Here is a 24,033-nt window from a genome sequence, read left to right on the forward strand (position 1 = left end):
CTATAACGAAACACCACAGACTGGGTACTTTATAAATAACAGAAATTTATTTCTCACAGTTCTGGAGGCTGGAAGTCAAGATCGTGGTTGAATGAGGGCTCTCTTCTAGGTCGCAGATTTTATGCTGTGTCCTCACATGGTGGAAGGGGCATGGGTCTCTCAGGACCCTCTTTTATAAGGGCACTAGTCCCATTCATAAGGACTCCATTCTCATGACTTAAACACCTCCCCAGTGCCTCACCTCTTCATACCATCATTTTTGAGGATCAGGATTTCAACATATGAATCTGGGGGGACACATTCAGACCATAGCAGGTAGGATACATAGAGATCCACAGAGGAAGAGACACTGTCCTATGTTCCTTGATTTATAAGTTATCTTGTAGCCTAGCAACAAGAAGGAATTTATTTGCAAAAAGAGAACAAGGACTAAATCCGATTTAGTTTTCCCCTTGAGGGAGGCAAGCTGTCAGAAAGCTTCAGAGGGATACACACTCAGCATTTTTAAGCTGGATTATTCTGCAAGGGAAAGAAACATTCCAGCCTTTTAGCTCTCAGGGTAGTTCTACCCTGTCACTGAGTGACAGCAGTTAAGGTCACAAGGACTCAGTTTTGACCTGGCTCTACATTAATGTATTACTGCCATTGAGGCTTCCTTCCCTCCCTTTCTTTCTTAATCAAAGACAGTATCCTCTCTTAGGCTGTTGAATCAATAAGGAAAGCTGCCTTTGCCTGGTCTAACCTAGCACATTCTGATCTACTATTGGGGCATAAGCCTTGCTCACATGGGTCCCATCTGCATTCAATCACAAGGAAACTTCTAATAAGAAGCATTTTTTCATCACACAGTGTAACTAAAGTGCTTTAGTCCCCCCAGTACCCCAAAAATATCCCTTTGGCACATCCAAATGGTGAACCTGTCTCTTTGTTTTCAAGATGATTCTAAGTTGTTTTACAGCTGAAGAATAGGCAGTCGCAAGGAGGAAAGGACTATGGAAGTTACCAAAATCCATAGACAAACAAAATACACTAACCCCTCATATGTGGTATCTTGGTCACAATCGAGGTATGTTTTTAGTGAAAGCTCTGCTTGAAAATTGTGACCAGAAGTTGCTCACTAAAATTTCCATCCAAAGCCATTGACTCTTTTTTTTCTAGACTTTGTTATTCTTGCAGAGAACAAGACCTTAGATTTCAGATTTGGATATTTGATTTTCAACATGAAAAAAAAGTTGTTTTTTTTTTAAATAGCTCAGGTGAGGTTTCACTATCCATCATCTGAATTCAGGCAAGGCTGAGGGAATAAATTGACATTTATTAAGCAACTGCTGGGTCAAGGTACTACGTGTCTGAGACAAGGGAAGCTGAAACAGTTTTCCTTCATTGAGTCATTTGTATGTAGAACAACCACAGTGATCACCAGGGACTGTATTTACACAAAGAACTGGGATTAAATCGTAAATTCAATTACACATACATTCACAAAGCTTTACAGATGGACACCTCAAGATCCTGGCTGATGCCCATGAAGAAAAGAACAATTTTAAGTTTTGTGGCCAAGGGCACTTAGTTAATGATGCTTATTAAACATTACACTTCCTCAAGGTCATCTGCACCCTGAGTCTTAAAGATTTAAGTACTATGGATGATATAATGCCTATTTGGTGAAAGGGTGTCATTCACCAGTAGACCAATTACCAGGTCAAAGTTAAAGAGAGGCAGAGTGTTTCATCAACTGTCCATGGACTGTCGAAGATATTTTAGGAGATCCTCCAAATATCAGGGGACCATTTATTTGTCCTTGGCTAACAATTTTTAAATAGAATCTTTTTATAAATCAGTATACCAATAATTCAGAACTTCAAGAGACTTCATTTAAGAGAATTTTTAACAAACTCCCTTTGATTTTCTACTCAGGATAATACTAATTAATAATTTGATACTAATTATATTGGTTTTTCATCTCTCTGCTGCTGAATTGCTTGGTCCTTTCAATTGTTTCAATCTTAAATGATAAAGGCTTTTCCTGCCCTCCCCACTGTCTGAGACCACCCTCAGCATCTTAAGAGATACAAAGAGTAGTCAGTTCACAGTCAAGTTCTGTGGACACAACTTGGGGACAGATTTCCTGAGGCCATTTCCTCTTTTATACCCAAGAACATTGACAACAATGGCATCCAACTACAACTTTTGCTTTTAATATGGAGCACTAAGGCACTGATTTTCTCCACGTCTCATAAAAAGTAGGACATGTGCAAAAATTGTTTTTTCTCCTTGTAATTCTATTAATTACCCTTATGGATAAATGGAATAGCCCAAACTTTGGTCTCACAGTGATAGTTTATCAACTCTTTTTATTCCCCAGATGAAGAAAGGATTATCATGTAAAAGCTTAAGAACCATTTGAGGCCTGAAAAAAGAGATTTCTCAATGTTTCTTGCAAACCATCATCCAAGCAAAATAATGGTTTTGGTTCATTGTTCAGAGATTAAGGATACCAGCCAGTCTTCTCAGGAGTTATGACTATAATAAAATGCTGTGATATAAATTAAAACTTACAGTAAAGTTTAGTTCTAGAACCTGGGTTCAAATTCTGACATTACTGCTTATTAGCTATGTAGACCTTGGTAAGTTATTTAAACCCTTTGTACCCGATTCTCCTGTCTGTAAATTGAGGATAATATCTATCTCAAAATATTATTTTAAGAAATAAATAACTTAATAGAGGTAGTGTGCTTATAATACTACTTGGCAAATTGTGAACAATAAAAATGTTAAATAAAAAAGGGAAAAATGTTAAATATTATTATAATTCTCACCAAAAAACATCATCACCATTAACATCCAACCCTTACTCTTAGCTATTAGTCCTACTTTTTTCAACTTTCTGAATTAAAAAAAAACAAAAACAAAAAAACTCTAGTTTGGTCTTCGTTCAGCTTCCTTACTGTCAGTGATCCCGGGAGGTGTACCTTCTGCTACTGGACAGAAAAGTCCAGAGAGAGTGCCAGTGCCCAAAATCTCAAAGATTTTCAGAGGCCAAGTCAGACAAAGACCTCAGTCCTTGGAAGCTTTGCTGAGCACATACAGGAATCTGCAGAAGAACCACTTCCAGATGGTAGATAAGCAACAGACGGTGAGGCTGCCCTCAGAATTCAGCTGAGAAACAGAATAAGGCAGTTCAACTCAGTTCAGTTTAATTTATATTTTTTCCAGGATCTCCAATTTGACCAGTTTTTGACGTTGGCACTGTAAGAGATGGGAAAGGGAAGATATAAAATTTTTCAAGGCTTGAAGACCTGAATAGCAATAAAGAGACAGTTGCACACAGACCTGTTAAATACAATGCAACATGTGGTTAAGTAGCATGGCTTGTGCAGACAGGAAGTGGTGTGAATATCAGAAGTCCCTGTGAGCCAGAATGGTAGAAAATACTCATGTAAGAAATGCTTCTCAGTAGAAGCTTGCCCTGTAAAAAATCACTATCCGTTCAGACCCAAGTCAGAGGATTACACAGATTAGATCATGATTCAGTCTAAAATGACTTGAATAAAATAGGTTTAAAAAAATCATAACAGACTTGTCATTACTGGCTTTCATGGTCTGGGGACTTTGGACCAGCTGTGGGAATGGACTCTCTAACCTTTATAACCTCCTTCCAGAGAGTGGTTAGGTGCTATCCTTAACCCAGAAGACATTTCAAGAAAGTTACTGAGCACTGCACCAGTGGATGTGAAGCAATGAGCCATTATGGGGAGACAAGTTCCAGGCAAAAATAGTCATATAATGAAGCACAAAATGAAAGACATTTCACAAACTTCTCTGTATAGGAAGGCACTCTTCACATAAGAGCTGTTAGCTGATGTTTGAAAGATCTAGCTAATTTTACCTGCAGTGTCCAAAATGTTAAGTCCCTATAGTTTAAAAATGTATTTGTTTAGGGAGAAATCCATGAGGTCAATTAAAGTTAGCCTTTTTCAAAGCCTGTTATATTGCCTGTAATGGACCAATCTTTAGACAGGAGAAAAACATGAAAAATGTTTTAACAAAGGTGTTTAAATCCCACTGAAGGATTTTTTTTTAAAGGAAACATATGAAATTATAGCCTAGGGAATTCTGCAAATGTCATAACTTTCTATCAATTCAAGATAAGAGCAAAATCAACTGCAATGATCATATTATATACATTTGAAAGACACAGGTCCCTCACTATAGTATAAATGCTTTCATCTGAGAGTCTTCCTTCAAAGTGATTTTTGTAAATTAAATCATATTTTTTTAAATCCATGAGAATTTTTTTAACATCTTTATTGGAGTATAATTGCTTTACAATGTTGTGTTAGTTTCTGCTGTATAACAAAGTAAATCAGCTATACATATACATATATCCCCATATCCCCTCCCTCTGGCATCTCCCTCCTTCCCACCCTCCCTATCCCACCCCTCTAGGTGGTCACAAAGCACCAAGCTGCTCTCCCTGTGCTATGCGGCTGCTTCCCACTAGCTATCTATTTTACATTTCATAGTGTATATATGTCCATGCCACTCTCTCACTTCATCCCAGCTTACCCTCCCCTCTCCCCAAGTCCTCAAGTCCATTCTCTATGTCTGTGTCTTTGTTCCTGTCCTGCCCCTAGGTTCTTCGGAACTTTTTTTTTTTTTTAGGTTCCATATATATGTGTTAGCATACAGTATTTGTTTTTCTCTTTCTGACTTACTTGACTCTGTATGACAGATTCTAGGTCCATCCACCTCACTACAAATAACTCAATTTCATTTCTTTTTATGGCTGAGCAATATTCCATTGTATACATGTGCCACATCTTTATCCATTCATCTGTCAATGGACACTTAGGTTGCTTCCATGTCCTGGCATGTAGGAATCCAAATTTATAAAGCAGATATATCAGAGTTGAATAGTTGCCTTAAAAGCAACCATTTCCTCTAACACAAGATTAGATCTATCATTTCATGAAATAATAAATTCTCATGGACACTATTTACAATAGCCAGGACATGGAAGCAACCTAAATGTCCATGAGAATTTATTATTTCATGAAATGATAGATCTAATCTTGTGTTAGAGGAAATGGTTGCTTTTAAGGCAACTATTCACCTCTGATATATCTGCTTTATAAATTTGGATTTCTACATGGCTGATTTCCATGTCTTTGACTGATTTTTAAGGTTTTTTTTTTTTTAATCGACAGCTATGTAAAGTAAAAGTAAATTGGAGATCAGATTTTAAAATATAATTATATTTGGTGTTTTATTTGTTCAATAAGCATATATTTACCATATTTATATGATCATTTTTGACAAGATAACAAAAATCAAATATCAATAATCTATCTTCAGTGTATATGTGTGGGGTTATGGATATATGTAAAAATAAACATATAAACAGGTATATATATAAAATCTTTAAGCATGTTGGTCTGAAGTAGAATTGCACAGTTGTTCATTCTACTGAATAATAGGGTTATACATCTTTACTGTAGAAGCCCTATAACCTGGTTGAAGAAATAATGTGATAAATAATGTTTATTTCAGTAAAAATGAAATATTAGAGGGATATGTCTATAAAATGCAGGTTTCTATCAGTCTTAAGATTGTATTACACTCCAGAATTTACACATATTTTTCCTGTTATAGCAGAAACCCTGAAACTGAAAACAATGGAACTATATGAAATACAAAATAAGGAAAAATATAAACAATATCTACATTTCCTTCCAGGTTCCAACTGTTGCACTTCCTAAAACACTGTCTAATTTTTTGTCTAAACAAATATAAGCTGTCTAAATTCATATAAATGGTTTCCATGCATTGTGTGATGACTACAAGATTTTCAGCAGCTCTAGTTATAATAGACAGATGCCACAGCTATTTACTGAAGTTATTCTTTAGAAAATGTGTCAGTGATGTTAGAACATTAGCCAAGTCATAAGTTTGATGTTATGTGTATTAAAACAAACAGTTGATTCCCTATTAGTTAAGAACACAAACCCTGGAGCCAGATTGCTGGGATCAAATCCTGGCTTCATCATTTCTTTATGTAGCATTCTGTTTCTTCATCTGTAAAGGAGAAATAATAACGGTATGTTTCTCATATGAACACTGTGAAGATTAAATAGATTAATACATGCAAAGTGCTTAGAATAGTTTTGGGCACACAGTAAACATTGCACATGCTGGTTATTATTACTATTTTCAATAAATAGTTTTTAACTGCACAGAGACCCATTGTAAATTATTTCCCATTGAGTGTTTAACTTGCATTCATTATGGGAGAAAAAAGAGAAATAAACAACAGTCATCAGATGGTGATACAGTAATACTCCCTTATAACAGATTTTAGATGAAAAGAATGCTTTTTCTTTGCCAACAACGTTTCATCAGCATCAGAATAGCCACATAATCAGGTTCAACCAGACAAAGTAAATGTATTTAACCTTGACTACCCTCTAGGATTAAAAAAAAAAAAACCTGGATGATTTCAGATTTAATAAATGAGGACTTTTCAGTTTTTGTGACTTTTGATAAGAAGCTCAGAGTACTTTACAAATATTCTAATTAACTTTTGACATATTCAGTGAAATAAGTTGCAATCACTGTTTCTTCTTTATAAACATATATCATTTAGAGCAATTTAGCAGGCTGAGACCATAGAAGATTTACAAGTGCAGAAACATCCAGACTGTCATTCAAACGGTTTGCTTAGTCTTTTAATATTTATGATAATGTCCCATGAAGTATGCTTCTATTTGTAAGAATTATTAAAATCTGTGTCTTAAAAATAGTCTATTAAAAAGAAATAAATCTAATTTAACTCCTCTTAAAATAGTACTTTTTGACCAAACAAAAAATAAACATTACAGAACATGGTTTGACAGTGGATGGAACTCAGGAATAAGGAGGAAAGAGGCCATGACTCTGTATTGGTTCTTTTACTAACCAATATGACCCTTGGGTGGCACTTAACTGTCTTTGAAGTCAGGACCTGCATAAGTAATATGAAAAGGTTGGTCTAGAGAGTAGAACCTGGGGGTTGAAGGATCCTTAAGTGAAACTCATCCATCCATGAAATTCTCCTTGTAGGTTTCCAGTGGTAGAAAACTCACTATATCCTAAGGTGCTTGAGCCATCTACAGATATTTTTAACTGTTAAAAAGGTTATTCCTTAGCCACATTCTGGGTCTTCCTATTTATCTAAGCTTCCCAGCTTGTCAAACAGTCTATAATTTCAAATGTAGAATACAAGGATCCTCACAACAGCAAACTTTCTAAATGATGAAAGAGAACTTTAAATGAAAGCAGAAGGGTGTTATTCTCTGTCCCATTATGTTTACCATTATTAGACTGGAGCAAAACTAGTAGGAGGGGTTCAAAGAAATTTAGAATGTTTCCTATGCCTTCAACTTGAGCAAGTCCCCCAAGTGATCATTTTCTTAGAAAAAGTTCTGCTGTTCAATGGTTCAAATTCCATGCCTGCTAGATTTCTCTTCCAGCACCTCAGGGAGTTCAAGCCAAGAACAATCTTCTACTCCAAATAGGAAGAAGTAAGTGTGGTTGAATTAAATCCATGACCTTCAGCTCCACAGAGCAGTGCTAGTTAAAGTGTGGTGTGACAAACGTGTTGACTCAGGGGACATTTTGTTACTAAGCTGTGATGAGATAAAAGAAATTGAGAGTAAGACTTTAGAAGTTCTGTAGCTCTTGGATATTGTGATGGCACCAAGAACATGATTAATGAGGGACTTTCATGGTGGCGCAGTGGTTAACAATCCGCCTGCTAATGCAGGGGACATGGGTTTGATCCCTGGTCCGGGAAGATCCCACATGCTGCAGAGCAACTAAACCCGTGTGCCACAACTACTGAACCTGCGCTCTAGAGCCTATGAGCCACAACTACTGAAGTCCTCATGAGCTAGGGCCCACATGCCACAACTACAGAGCCCAAGTACTGCAACTACTGAAGCCTACGCACCTAGAGCCTGTGCTCCACAACAAGAGAAGCCACTGCAATGAGAAGCCCGCACACTACAATGAAGAGTAGCCCCCGCTTACCACAACTAGAGAAAGCCCATGTGCAGCAACGAAGACCCAACACAGCCAAAAATACAATAATATAAAAATTTTTTTAAAAAAGAACATGATTAATGGATACTGTTCCAAGAATGTAGACCACTTTGAGGGCTGTCAAGTGCCAACATGGTGAGCCACATCTGGTATGAGTGCATACTAATCCCACTTGGTAGGACCACAGATAGGTCTGCCATGGAATGAAAAAATAGACAGTCCTTCACTGCAGATAATTTTTGAACCACACCTGATTAGGCTCAATAACAGATGTGAAGGTTTTGAGTTGAATCTTATCATCCTTTTCCACATCCTACAATTCCTGGATTCCTAAAAGGACTCCTCCCACTTTATTTCCCATAAATGAACTGATCATTTACTTTGTTTTGTCCTCAACTCCCATAGACCAAAAAATCCAGTTTTCTAACTATTTACAATATTCATTTTTAATAAAATTTAAATACAGTGGAAAAAAAAATAGATGCTTCATGGATTTTTTTATATAGAAGCTAACTCCTAGTTGGATTAACATGATACCAAATAGCAAACAACCTCAGGGCATAATATGAGTTCATGAATATAAGCTATATTGTCACAGGTAGATCAAATAAGACTAAGATCATTCTCAGAAGAATTTTGTCAAGATTGACATCCACCTACCCAAAATCATCATGGTACAGTGGAAAGAGCATTGAATTAGATGTCAGGGGTCCGGGGGTCCAGTATTAGCTCTGATACTAACCAGTTTTGTGATTTTCATGAAGTCTCCAAATCTTCTGTACCAAAATTTCCCCCTCTGTGAAAACAGCATGAATGAGCCAATTTCTAAAGTTTCTGTCAACTGTAAAATTTCTTAATTCTAAGAAAATTATTTTCCCTTAAGGTAGTTTCCTGGTGGAAGAATAATTTTCCCAGCAGTGCGTTTACTGCCAAAAAACAGACTGACCTCCCTGCACTTGTACAAGTAGCTCTTTATTATAAATTTAGCATTAACAGACTCTTCCAGGCTAAAATTACCCAACAAGTGAGACATTGAACCCTACCTCAAAAACATACCTTTTTCATGGAGACGTGAACCTCAACTTTCAGATATCTGTGGGGGTAAGGAGTAATTCACAGGGGCCTAATCATGACAAAATTGTTTCCATAAAATACCAGTGTCTATAAGGTACTGTATATTGAATTGCTATTTGTCTCACGAGAGTTTTCTCAAGGGGTTCTTCAAATGCCTAACAATCCAAAATAAAGCCATCTGTTCTCCCTTAACTCATAAAGCCTACAGCATTAACCCAGGTCTTAAATAGAGTTAGGAACTGAGTGAGCCTTCAGGAACACTTGAACATGAATAACCACACTATAGTTGATTCCACAGGTATTCCATTCATTGCTGTGTCCCCAAATCATGTTTTAAACTTCCTTGCACTCCTGAGATGATAAACTCTGTGCCTGCCAAGGAAACTCGTGTGTGTGTGTGTGTGTGTGTGTGTGTGTGTGTGTGTACGTGTGTACCATATACAACGTGAGAGCTGGAGTAGCTTGGAATTATCAGTAATTCTCATAATGTCTTCCATCTTCCAAATAAATGGAGGGGAGTGTTGATGCAAATGAAGACAAATACAGAAAAAAATTGGAACAATATGGAAATTACAGAATAAAATGTAAACTATTTACAGATCACTATTCAAAAGAATAGAAAATTTATACCTAAGCAATATGAAAACTTAGGCAGTATATTTTAACAAAGAAAGTAAGATAATGAGATAGTGGAAGGTATAGATGCATAAGTAATATATATCATATATATGGCTTATTACTGAATCAAAAAGTTGAAGAATAAAGGAAAAGACAAAATCATGAACACTTTTAAATGAAAATTCAATCCTCATTATCTAAAATATAATTGAAATTTAAAATTGAATGTATATATAAAAAGGCTTATAAAAATACAGTAGGAAGAGTTTTCTGATCTGAATTTTAATCTGAAAAGAGCATTTGCACTCTAAGTTTTCTAGAAAAGATAAGAGTAATTCGCAGTTCTTTCATAAATAAAGCAGAGAAGGTATGTGATTTATCCCAAGGCTGTCCCCTGCAAAGGAATGTTGGATCAGGTATTGAAACTTACATAGCAGAAAAAAGCAAAACAATGCCTACTGAAGTTAAGTCGTTGAAGGCAATGGAATAAATGAGTAGAGTCCTGAGGTGATCTAGTCACCCCTTGGCCTAGTGGGCCTTGAGGACTTGTTCATAAGTGGCCAGAGTTCATTAGGCAAATGTTGTCATTGATACTAATCTTCTTTCTTCCCTATTGAAATCAGCCAAAGGATCTTGAGGCAATGTCTTACATCAGTTGAGTAAGATCTCTTTTTCCTCTATAGCTGCCTCAGTGCCTCCAAAGGTTTTCCTGTAGTGAATTGGGCTCCTTTCAACTACCAAACTGAAGTCCCAGGATCATCAATATCGGTTTCCTATCTAAAGAGAAAGAATCCTCCCTATGCTATTTGAACCCCAGGGATTTTGAATAGCTTTAGGACATATTTTCTCACCACTCTCTGCTGGTGGGTGTGCTTTCTTTCCCTGCAGAAATCGAAGATATCCACCTACGAGAAGATGTGGGCTTTTATGAGTAGCAGGCAGCAGACTGCCCTGGTCAAAAACAGTGATGAGGGCATCCAACGAGTGCTCACCACTGACTATGCCTTGCTGATGGAGTCCACCAACATTGAGTATGTGATGCAGAGAAACTGCAACCTCACTCAGATCGGGGGCCTCATTGACTCCAAAGGTTATGGAGTGGGAACACCTATAGGTAAGAGAGGCAAGGCAGTAGCAAAGACTGAGATGGGCAATGTCAGTTACAAAGTATAGAAAGGAACGGGCTCAGAGATATCTACTCTACATTCTGAGAAAGTCTACAATGCCTTCAGTGGACTAATAAATAAGGGAAATGCCGGCACAGATCATAGGCATGCTCTGAATTGAAGATTCCAAGATATTTAACCTAATAAACTTTTAACTCATTGTTTCTTTCAAGTTCTACCATTGCATATACATTTGAGTACATAGATTTTATTATTTTACCCCAAATATTGTTAAAAGAATATCTTCCTAACTAACACTCTTCTCATTATTTTCTTCAGTTCCTATATATCCCTGTATAGTTTTTTCTATCTTAAATTATATTAGAATACAACAAAATTAACTGTACATATAGATGACAAAGTTAAAGAGCTAGGGTTCCATGTAAATAGATAGAAAAGCAAAGCTATATCTGTCAAAAGAAAAAGGATAAAGATTAGATTATAATTTGCTCAGGCAACATGTCAGATTCAATCATTAATAAATATCTAAAATCTCCAAATATTCCTAGTCCTTGATTTTGTACCACTGCTCAATCTAAGGATATTATTACCTTGTAGGCATACAGACCCACACAGCTAGGTCTTCTTGCATGTCTGGGATATAGAACTATATTCTGTATTCAAGCGACAATGACCTCCCTATAGAAAACTCTCTATTTCCCTTACTACAGAAACTGTATTGTATAAGGTTCTGATATGGTAGCAATCTGCTCTTCTCAAGTGAGTCATCAGTAATTTTTTGATAAGCATTCCCAAGGGGAGGAATTGGAGGCCATCTTAGACCACTGGGTTAGTCCAATAAGAAATACTAGTTACAGTTAAATCAGATAATTAAGGACCCAAGGTATATTATTATTTTCACCTTTTGAAAGGGATTATCCGGTTCCCTCAACACTAGACAGGGATCGCAAACTCAAACGCTTACAGAAGCCAAGGAGGTATAATTGAATAAAGCTTGTTGGTTTGAAGAAGCAGTAGGGAATGGTAGCAAGTATGGAGAATTAGAGACAACATATTCATCTAAAGGGGGCAGCTGCCTTTCAGGTCATTAGCTGTGGGAATTTGAGCCCAACATTATTAGATCTTCTATTTTTCATGAAAAAAAATCAGATTTTAGGTGAATATTCCTGATGGCTTAATATGGCAATAAATTTATTTTTTTAAAAAAGATTATGTAGCCCATATTCAACTTTTGATCAATACTAATTTGATTAACCAGATAAAGAAGGCAACTCTCTCCACCTTTGAACATGAATACATAACCAATTTGACTCCATGCAATCTATCTGATGCTAGAAATATATGCTATAAAGAGATTAACTTACATCAATGGGGTAAGATCTCCTTTTCCTCTAAATAAGTTGTTATGTATGTCCTCTAAATAAATCTTCAGAATGATTGGGCTAGGGAACCTATAACTACCTTCTTGCCCCTTTATTTCCAATAACTTTTCCTGATGAAAATGCCAGTATTTCAAGTGAAGTGTACATTTTTTTCTCAAGTGGTAAGCTCTCCTAAAACTAAGTCGGTGTGCTCTGCAGAGGACTCAGTGGGATTGTTAGACACTAACTAAAAGGATACTATGCTTTTTTTTGATTTGAGAAACAATGTCTATCTCCCTAATCGGGCTTTATCACCTCATTTTATTTTTTTATTTTATTTTTTTATAACCCTCCTTCCATCACTTCACAATAACTCACAAGCAACAGCCCTTTTTTTTTTTTTTTTTTAAGACTGGAGAAAGAAGCTAGACGTGTTATTTTTTATATCCCATCACTGCTGATTTTAGTTAAATGGACCATGAGTCAGACAAGAACACCAGGATTGGGTGCCTTTGCCTGAATCTTTTCAAAGTCAAGACCTTATGATTGATTGTAATATATTCTGCATCTTCTTAGAAAAGCAACTACAGTTTCTTAACGGAACCATCTTTAGATTAAATTATAAAGTTGAAAACTGCACTTTTACCATTCCATCCTCAGCTCCATCTCCACCACCTTTTAATTCCCCTCTTTGCCCACCAAATTTCCAGTCTGGTAGTAATGATAGAAAATAACAATGTGTATCACTTCTTCTGAGAATATTTACACTATAATATGAGACTTTTAATAGGCATTTCTTCTACTGAATGAAATACAACTCTTAAGTTAAAATATTGGAATATTGGTGAGGAATGGGGAAGCAGCAAGGGGTCCTTTCTGAAACACTCCTAAATTAATGCAGCACTTTAAAAATAACTCTGCCTCCATGTGAATGAGGCTGACCCTGTGATGAGTATCACTATATTTTATATAATATGATATAAAGAGATTTGAATATTCCAGTTCAGTCTACATTTTGCCAACCTCATGCATTCTCTGACATACAAATTCCAAAGTTGAAGAGTTTTCCCCCTCCCTAGATGAAAAGAAATACACTCTAGGAATTTTTCATAGTGGTTATAAACCTGTCATCCTTTTAAAACTAAAACAATGAAGGAATAATTGGAACAGATGGCAGACCTCAGAGAGAATACATCCATTGGGAATACAGCTGTTGGATAAATTTGTGAGATGTTTCTTCTATGATGAAATGACTCTTTAAGAAAGATCAGCTGCTATTCAGGAAGATCCGTGCGTATACATATGTATTTTTTTCAAGTGACTTGTAATAAATCACTTCCAATGTCATTCAGTCCATTTAAGCAACAACAACAACAAAAACTGAAGCTAAAATATATTCAGATATAAAAAATTCTCCACATACTTCTGGTCTTGCCCTGACTCCCTTAAGGCTTAAAATTCCTTCTCACAGTCAAAGATTGGCAAAGTTGCTCAGTCACAACACAAAATCGAAGACTGTTTCTTAGAGACTCTCAGGACAGAAGCTCTGGAAATGTGCTTCCTGAGGGATTTAAAATAAAACTTGAAGAGAACGAGAGCAGTTAAGGCTTAAACAGGTTACCAGGAGGCTGGAAATTACCTTCCTTAGAGACCCATCTTAAACAGAGATCCAATTCCCATCTGCCTGAAATATTTTAGGTATTGTGCAGCCTGAAGGCAAAAGGAAAGCATCAGTCAGCATTTACTGAGTACCCACTCAGTAAATAGCAGTGTATACTGCTATGATTACTGCTGCAATTGTTACCCTATGGATCATTCTCACACTCTTCAAAGCACTTTCATGTACATTAAAGCAAAGCTCTCTTGATTCACTTAATTGTTCACATACTATTGTTAATGGCGCTAATTTTGACACTAACCATTATTCTGGAGTTGTTTAAGCAAGCAGCCAATATCTTTTAATTTGGCTTTCAAGAGCCATTTTCTCACCAAAAATCCATACTTTTAATTGATAAGCCACAATCTAACTCCAAAACATTTTGCTCTTCTTTAACACTTGATCTTGAGGGACTGACAATGACTTTAGGAAGCCTTGGGAGGAATGGGAAAAATGACAAATGTCACAATATTAATCTTCTGCTTTTCTAACCATGCCCTAGAACATAAGGTATACGGGGGAGGGGGGAGATGACATGGGGGTGAAGGGAGAAACTTTAATGAAAATAACACTAAGAGAGAAGTTAGGAGAATTGAGTTAAATTCTTGGCTCTACCAGCAACTATTACTTTCACCCATATCTTCACATCCTCAATTTCTTCAATTCTAAAAATAAGTAGACTGGGACTATATGGTTCCTAAGATCTCTTCTGGTTCTAAGATGCCACATTTTTCTATTTGCTACTTTTTTTGCATTTTTCTATTTCCACCAAGAAGAACGTTAAAGTTTACAAACAGAAAGAGCTAGAATGTACTACTTTCCTACTAAGTAGAAGAAACGCTTACAAAAATCCTTAGCGTCCAAGGAGAAATTAGGTAAAGAAATTTTACCATCTTTTTTTTTTTTTTAAATCTCTCCCTTTGCTTTAATTAACATAGGAATCCAGTGTTGCACAAGCTGTGGCTGCAGGACCATGTTGATGCTCTCTAGCCCTAACATAATTAAAAGTTCAATGGCATTACTAGAAAATAGAGTATAAATAATGTCAATAAAGTGCTTGCAAATTTTCTAAACCTAGCTGAATATTGTTTAAATTATTCAAAACCTACTCATAAGAGTATCCTAATAGGTGTATTAGTCAGTATGGACTAATTACTATAACCAACATCTGCAAATTTTTAGTGGCCAACACAATACATATTTATTTCTTGAACTTGTCATGGTCCAACAGTGGGTTGAAAGAGAGACTCTGCTTCATGCAGTCATCCTGGGACCCAATCCCTTTCTAACTGGTGGTTCCACTATCCCTAGTGACTTAAAATCCTTTCCTCCATGCTGAGTATTTGAGGAAAGAGAGGGAAAGAGTAGAGGATCATGTTGGGAGGATTTATGAGACAGGACTGGAAATAGTCATACATTGCTTTAGCTCCCAATGGCTAGCAATCGGTCAATCACCACAATGAATTGTAAAGAAGACTAGGAAATGTCTAGCTACTCCCATAGGAAGAAGAAGAAATGGTACTGGTGATCATTTAGCCAGGCTGTCACAATATTAGACATCCAAAAGCCTAGAAAAAGTGGAATCTAAACAATGAAATTCCCTAATGTGGGAAAAGATTCATAAAAAACTCACCAGAAGCAGCGGGATGTCATGGAATTCCCAGCTCAGTTTTTCCTTGTTTAAAAGGAACAGACAGTTTGGGTAAGAGTTAATCTCAACATGTCAGCTTTTTACTGTCCAATTATTTAGATCCTTCAAAATATAGGATTGCCCTTTGCTAGTCAACTTATGGATTGGGGTTTTCCAACAGCCATAATGTAGTTACCTCTAAGACAATAATCCTTCTTCACACCTTCAGCCTTTTGGTGACCAATATCCAAATGACCTCACTTACAGGCTCTCCTTACCGGGATAAAATTACTATTGCTATTCTTCAATTACAAGAAGAGGGGAAACTGCATATGATGAAAGAGAAATGGTGGCTGGGAAATGGCTGCCCCGAGGAAGACAACAAAGAGGCCAGTGCTCTGGGAGTAGAAAATATTGGGGGTATCTTCATTGTTCTGGCTGCTGGACTGGTCCTTTCTGTATTTGTAGCCATTGGAGAATTTATATACAAATCACGGAAAAACAACGATATTGAGCAGGTGAGTCATCTATTTCTAGGACCGGGTGGTTTTTGGTTTGTGTTATCTGTCTTAAGTTTGGGGGTTTAAAGGATGCTTGCCCTTTGCTTGTAACAGTCTATTGAACTAGATGCCCAGAAGGGCCATTTTTGAGTTAGAGCTAAGAGCTATTGAATCCCTGCCAGGTGCTGCTGGCACTGTAGCCCCATCATTTATTAATGAGAAGAAGGAAGTACCTTATACACTAAATTCAATTATCACTATTTGGAATGACAGTGCAAAAATTCCAAACTCAGATAATTTCTTTAACAGTTATTTACTCTTAAGATAGAAACCCTAGATAGAACAAGGAAGAAGTAAATCCAAAATTGGAAAATATATAAAAAGATCTTTGAGAGAAATGTTACATCTCCTAAGTGTAGGTATTGAGCACATGTACTAATGCAAAGCAATTTATATAAAGATATAAATGTAATATTTTGAAACTGAGCATTTACCTCTATCAAAGTACGTTTTGTAAAAGAATAATTCACAAAAAAAAATTTGCCATAAAAATGATTAACAGTACAGAATGACGATAAAATATATTAAAGAATCTATTTTTCCAAATTTTAGCATTATGGTTGATTTCAACAGTCAACCATTTTTTGCCTGTTACTTTTAATTTTGATGAAAATCACATCAAGAGCTTACACTATTCTGAATAAGATGACGGTTATTAAAGATAATTCCTTCATAAGCGTATGAGAATAAACAAAACACAAAGCTCATGCCCATTGTAGAGTATTTGGTTACCCAATCAATTTAAAGTATTGTTAGAATTTTGAAACTACGAACGATTAATAACAGGCCTAGTTTAATGCTCAGCTATCAATGTCTTAAAATTCTTAATAATTTTAGAACAAGGGGCTCTACATTTCCATTTTGTTCTGGACCCCACAAATAATGTAGCCAGTTTTGATTAATAATCTCATACGAGTCCCACTTCCTTTAAGTGGAAACTCTCCTTAAGTTCCCAGAGATGGGGATGATTGATTATAACCTGTTTTCATCCAGAAAATTTTCCCAAAATTACAAGGCAATTGTCAGAACATGAAGCACCATTTTCAGAGACCTTGTTAGAGAAAACTGTCTAATTAAAAGGGAGAATCGACTGATCTGCTTTAACTTTCGATTTGCTCTTGAGTGTCTTGTTTTATGCAAATAATTTGAAAACTAAAAGCTTGTATATGTTATGCTTTAATGTGCTTCTCATAATTGTCAGCTTCATTTGATTTAAATTTTCATTTAAACGCCCATTTTTGCTTCTGATTTATTCATTTTTCTATATTTTTCTCATTTCTTTTGCATGCAAGGCTTTTTGTTTCTTTTATGGACTGCAGTGTAAGCAAACCCATCCAACCAACTCCACTTCTGGAACCACTTTATCTGCGGATTTAGAATGTGGCAAATTAATTCGAGAGGAGAGAGGGATTCGGACACAGTCCTCAATTCACACTGTGTAATCATTAAAAAAAAAAAAAAAGTTGTGCCAAGTAGAAACTGCTTCTGCTAATTGGTGGTGTTGATGATGTCTGTATCTACTAAGCATAAATAGCCATAATCCCTATCCTTGTTTTAAGATAGCAAAACTCATGTACTCTGAACATTGAATTCAATGCACTGGAGACACATGTGCATTTTATATTGAAACAGCAGCATATTAGGGGTATACAGACTCCAAGATATGTGTGTTTACAGGAATTGGCTATACCATCAAGAGAATGGTTATCTTAGTTGTATTTTCATGTATTAAAAATAAGCAACTCTTGCCTCATGCAAAAGTAGATTCAGACTTTCAACAGTGCAAAGCGTGAAAACAAAATGATATTTTGAGGAATTATTTTCATCTTTGTGAACCTTTTTTTCTCCTCTTTCCTTTTCCCTGTACCATACACTCTGTAGATCCACACTTTCCAAGTACCCAAAGCCCCATCTTTTCATAATAACTCCTTAACAATGTTAATTTTTAATTCAAATTGTCTCTATTTGAAATGTACTATTTACACAGAGACTCCAAGAAGTCTTAGATTTTAAAGATTCAAAAAAGTGACCCAGAAAATGAAAACTAAACTTGAAACCTCTGGTGTCATGAAAGAAGAGCATTAGCTAAGGTGAACATCACTCAGGAAGACACAACATAGTCAAAAATGATCCCTGCATAGAAATTCATTACCATCAAGCTCTCAAGTAACATTTACTTGTAGAGCTTAACAATCTTCTGTAGGTTAAGATAGGTAGTATGCTCAGAATCTTTAAGGAACTGTGATTTTTTTTCAAGCTATAGATTATATTTTGCAAGCTCCAAGCACAGTCCTAAGATAGAAATTAATGCCTAGCCTCTTCTATTTTCCACTCACTTGCCCTCATTCTTTGCACTGAAGAACATCTTTTCACAAGATGTTATTTCATTCCTGTCCTAATAGAGTGGTTGTTTTTGTAGCAATCTTTTCTGAGCCTCACCACTTTCACACTCATTCCTCTGGATCCTTTGCCATTTTCAATTTATTCCAAGTATACTGGGGAGAAGGACAAGGAGGAGAAAATAAATAGAGGAAAGAATTTCCATACACATTAGTTACGGATCTCTGTAGATTTATTTCCCACCTGCATTCAAAATGCTGTAAATAATTTTCACTCTAACTGAGCTTGTGACATAGAAAGCCAACTACACACTTAACTTGTTGTGACAGGATGTCTGCTGTCCCTCTGAGCTCTTTCCCTCTTCACAGTGAATAGGGGAATTGAAGATGCCTTTCATCTTCCCTCAATATGGGATAAGTTGGTCTTTGTTCTCCTTAATGGGGTTACCTTTTGACATGTGAAGTGTTCCCCAAAAACATATTTCTCAGAAGTAGAGATAGGCCATCTGCGTAATCATGTAGCATTTTGCCTTCTCTTTGTTTAGCTTTAAATGGGTTACAATTTTTGAATCACGAGTCTCTTCAATCAACTCTAGATTTCTCCAGTAAAACATGTTCAGGAGAATTGACTCTTGCCCTGATTGTTTCTCAGTCTTGGTTTCTTCTTTAAATAAATATACTTTTAAGGAAATATCTATAAATTACACTGACATTTATTAGCTGTTATTGGGGTAAAAGCAACATATTGTTTGCCCTAGATCAGAGTTCACATCCTCATAATCAAAAACATCAGATGTTGAAATAAATATTACATAATTCATAATTCATTGATTCTATATATAGAAACCACAAATTACATAAATTTATATTCCCAAGGACTCTTTAATAAATCAAAAATGCTACCCAAAAAGTTCAATGGTGATTGATGAGGTATAGATGATCAGGGTTAATGGTAACAAAACTTGTCTTTCTATAGAGAGTATCCTTTAAAAGTGTCATTCAGAGGTTTGGATAAAATTAATATTTATGTACTACTTTAAACTGTATACTACCTAATTCTGATAGTTACATATTATTTTATGGTTTCAAAGTGTTTTAACATACAGTACAGTAAGTCCCCTACATACGAACCTTCAAGTTGCGAACTTTCAAAGATGCAAACGTGCGTTCTCATGTCCAATCATGTAAGTTAGCTCCCGTATCCGGTGTACATCGTTACATGCGTACATTCTCTACAAGTGGTTGTGCTTTTGTGGACTTTGCTGTACAGTACTGTATAGAGTACAGTAGTATAGTATCTTTATTTCAAGCCCAGTATGTCCGGAAGCAAGCATAAAAGCAGCAGTGATGTAGTTGGTACTACCGTACCTTTCAAGGTACTGTACTGTAAGATTAAAAACGTTTATTTTCTGTGTTTGTTTGTTTTTTATGTATTATTTGTGTGAAAAGTAAACCTATTACAGTACAGTACTATGTAGCCGATTGGATACATAGGCTAACTTTGTTGGACTTATGAACACGATCTTGGAACGGAACTCCTTTGTATGTAGGGGACTTACTGTATTACATTTAATCCTTTCCACAATTTTATTTCAGCTTTACTAACAGTTGACTCTGAAATAGATATCAGAGTCAGTGACCCAGAGTCCTAGACTTAGAATCAAAAGAGAATTTTCTAAATCAGCCAAACTTAGGTTCAAGTTCTAGTGGAGTCACTTGCTGAATGTCTGTAGACAAATAACTGAATTTCTCAGAGCCTTAGTTTTTTAATATGTAATAGGGGGATATAGCTTCTAGGTCATAAGATTGTGTTGAAGGAGTATTTTTCAAACTGGTTTTCATTGGCAAGTGTTACTCAAATAAGATTTTCATGGTGGAGTAACCCATGGAGCACCAGGACAAACGCCCCTTTACTGCATGACATTTCAGTATGTTTAATATGTTAATACATTGAGAATTTTCAACAGGAAGGAAAAATATCCAGTACTTCCCAAACCTGTTAGATCACAGAATCTTTTTTCCTCCAAAGCATCTTGACAGACCAATGTTCTACAGGGAACACTTGTATGATAATGTGTATCTCATCCAGTGATAATGTACAAAACACCTAATACCATGCCTAGCACAGAGCTGCCATTCAATAAACAATAACATTTATTATCGGGGATGGTTTTTTCCTGAAACTTCTCTGAACCTCAATTTCCTCATTTGAAAAATGAAGGTAATATACTGACTTACATTTGCTTTGATAATTAAATAAAATAATATAATGACATAGAAAATTAAATCATTTATAAGAGGGCTGTTAATAAACATTGGTTAACAGATGTTAGTTCCTTATAGAGAAATTAAGCATTGCTCTCTGGTAACATGAGCAATAAATACAATTTATCACACATCTTAAAACAGAGTTGGTTTGGAAAACAGGTTTTTCAATTTAGAGGTTCAAACTATCTCTAAGAGCATTTTTCCTCTCACAAGCATTAAAAATCAACGGCAAGTTCATTGCGCCCAAGAGAAGGACCCAAAATGGCAATCTATGAAGACATAGTGGAAGGTATGAACCTCAACTCTAGAAATTTTAATTTCATTAGTCTGGAGTGGGGGCAGAACAATAGCAGTTTTTAAGGTACCTTGTTGATTCTACTGTGTAGTAATGACCTAAAGCATACTCTTCTGTGTATAATTGGCACTCAATAAGTTGTTGCTATTTATTGATTGATTCTAGAAGCAGGATCATTAATTTCAAGCAAGATATACAGCATATATTTAGCATTAAATATTTAATAAACCCTCTCTAAGGAGAATTCAAGAAGAATCTGTGAACATCTTTGAGATAGAAATGTCATTATATTCAATTGATAATCTTCCTGTTTAGCTATAAGTGGTAGGCCTACTCAAGATATTCAAGTAGGTAGTTTTCTGCTCTCTCTCTCTGTGCTTTCTTCCTCCCTTGAGAAATCCGCCATTCATTTCAGACCCTGAGTTTCTTATACTTTCCTCTTTCTCCTTTTATATAATATATGCTCTCAGACAACCAATTCTTGCCATCAAGTAAATGACCACTAAGACCACAGTGACCCCAAGAGGGGCCATTGCATTTTAAGTGAATTTAGAAAAAAAAAGGGTCTTGAACATAAAAGAAAATTTTTCAAACTTTATTTTTTATGTCACTGGTTTTCGGACTTCAGTGTACATCTGAATTACCTGGGGAAATAATTTAAGCTACAGATTTTCGGCTGTAATTCCAGAGGTTCCTCCTCAGTAAGTGTAGTCCAGGAATTGGAATTTTTAACTAAACCTGAAAATGAATTCTTAAAACTAGTTGTGCACATTGGTTTGCATAAAAATTAGCTTAAATATAGCAGTTTTTTTTCTAAAATTAGGTCATTAGGTCAAATTTTAATTTCATTAAAATTATCTTCAATACAGGGGGTTTTTTAAAATAGTTTTTCTTACATGAGTTTTCTCCCAACAATCCTAAATACCATTGTTTTACCGAAAAGTAGTTGGTAAGCATGAGTTTTTATTAAAATTAACTTGAATACAGCAGTGTGACTTCAAATAAGGCAGTAAGTGTGAGTTTTTATTAACACTGGCAGATTATCTGTGGATTATACTCTGAGAAATATTGTTTCAAGTTAGGAAGAGAGCAGAGAGGTATGAAAAGATTGAAAAATACATCAACAACTATGGAGCATGTAATGTTGTCTAATTTGTTTCTTAACAAGGCTGTATAACCTAATGCAATAAGGGAAAAACTAAAGCTTATTTTGTTTTAGACTAAAATTATAAATTGAATTATTTTAAAGTTTTTCCAGCAAAATTAGAACTACCTAAGGAATACATGTTGGATAGAGATTGTGCCCTTAGGAAAATCAACTGGATTATATGATTATAAACCTATCCAAGGAAAATTATTTCTAAATACCTCACTGCATTTGCCTAGCACTATATTATGTTCTATATGAGCCATCTGTGGCATAGCAGAAAAATAAAGGATCCCAATTAGTTTCAAAGCCCATGACCCTTATACTCTAAGGTCTATTTCCTAGTAAGCAATTTAAAAGTAGCCTGAACAGCCTTGAAAAGCAAAAGGAAAGCAAAGCATTCTTACTTCCTATACTATTTTCTGCTCAACTCACTGTGCCAAGTGGCATTATTAATTAACTCTTATTGATAATGAAAAAATTCTGCTCCATGCTGCAGTTTTAACTTGCCTTTAGGAACCATCTCATTATGCTTCTCACAGTTATGGAATTTTATGTCCAGATGCACAAGCATATTAAAATCATTTTTGTTTTCAAAATCCTTTCCACAGAGACTGGTATCATGGAAAATGGGATTCTCCTTTAAATTTTCAAAGAAATTCTATTTGCAAAGAGAAAGGCATTCTTGTGATAGAAAACCAACATTACAAATGTGTTATGTGGTTTCAGCACCCTGCAGAATCTAAGCTTCGTAGTTGTCAACCCAAACATGGCTAATTGGCCGTACTGCACAGCAATGATTTTCCACATTACAATGTATACATCCAGATACACACAAAAATAATGAGTAAAACCTGAGTGATGTAAAGAAGTTACTGTAGTTCTCCTTAGTGATTAAAATTTTTAATTTCGCTTAGCCAGAATTTTTTGTCTTTTTTCAACTGGAGGGTTCAGACTTAAAATATTAAAATATTCCAATTTTCCAACTTCAAAAACGAATGTTCTCCTGATCACTTAGTCTTTACCAAACATAAGAACTAAAAAACTACTGTCTATAGATAGCCTGCTCTCATTTGGTATTTATCTTTCCTCACGGTCACTTGGCACATTATCAAATATCCAAGTGTCCTTGGCTTTATTTCTTCTGTAGTCTGATTAACTTATTTAGCAAGTGATTTGGAAAAGTCTCTCTAATCAGGTTATTTCTGTAATTGTGCAAAGAGGCTTTTCTTTGCCTGGAAACCCAAACATTCATTAATTAACAGAGAGGCCAGAAAGCAATTAACATCCATTTAGAAATAACTTTTCAAATGTACAAGTTGGCACCACCATGTAAACCAAACTCTGAAAGATGTTTGTGGCCCAATGGAAAGGTGACTTGGGAATCACAAGCCAAGAATCCAAGTCTCTGTACTGCTGTCGAATGGCTATGTGTCTTTAGGCAAGTCGTTGTACTTCCCTCATCCTCAGTTCTGTCATCTGTGGAAAGAGGGTGTTGCAGTTAAAATTCTCTTTCAACCACAGTATTTTTTAATTCTAGTAGAAAGTGGGAAGGAATTAAAATGTAGAAGCAGTGAAAAAAAAACTTGGAGAATTTATGTGTATTTATATATATATATATACACACACACACAAGTATATATGTATATACATTAACATATTTGTATATATATATATTATATATATATATATATTTATTACGATTGTGTGCTTATGTTGAACACATTAAATTCTTATGGTAATAAACAGAATTACTTTGCCCTGACAATACTTAGGATAGAATGCCTGGCTCTGGATATAGAGAAAAACAGCTATCGTGGCATCAAAGACTGAGAGGGTTCCCATCCAATAAATCATAAGCAAATCATTACAAAC

General features: G+C 35.6%; 1 protein-coding gene across 10 annotated transcripts in view; it reads left to right on the top strand.

The window, feature by feature from the left end:
• Positions 1 to 24,033, top strand: part of GRIK1 (glutamate ionotropic receptor kainate type subunit 1) — a 425,622-nt gene that overhangs the window by 387,678 nt on the left and 13,911 nt on the right. For 6 of the 10 annotated variants that reach the window (XM_082391894.1, XM_082391896.1, XM_082391895.1 and 3 more), the window contains 2 exons: positions 10,663 to 10,888; positions 15,817 to 16,067. In XM_082391894.1, coding sequence (XP_082248020.1) covers positions 10,663 to 10,888; positions 15,817 to 16,067 — 477 coding nt within the window. Of the gene's footprint in view, positions 1 to 10,662; positions 10,889 to 15,816; positions 16,068 to 17,401; positions 22,556 to 24,033 lie in introns of those variants that run through there. The other 4 variants (XM_082391897.1, XM_082391891.1, XM_082391898.1 and 1 more) reach the window with 2 other exon arrangements.

This window comes from Balaenoptera borealis (assembly GCF_965194805.1).
Source record: "Balaenoptera borealis genome assembly, chromosome: 5".
NCBI lineage: Eukaryota > Metazoa > Chordata > Mammalia > Artiodactyla > Balaenopteridae > Balaenoptera > Balaenoptera borealis.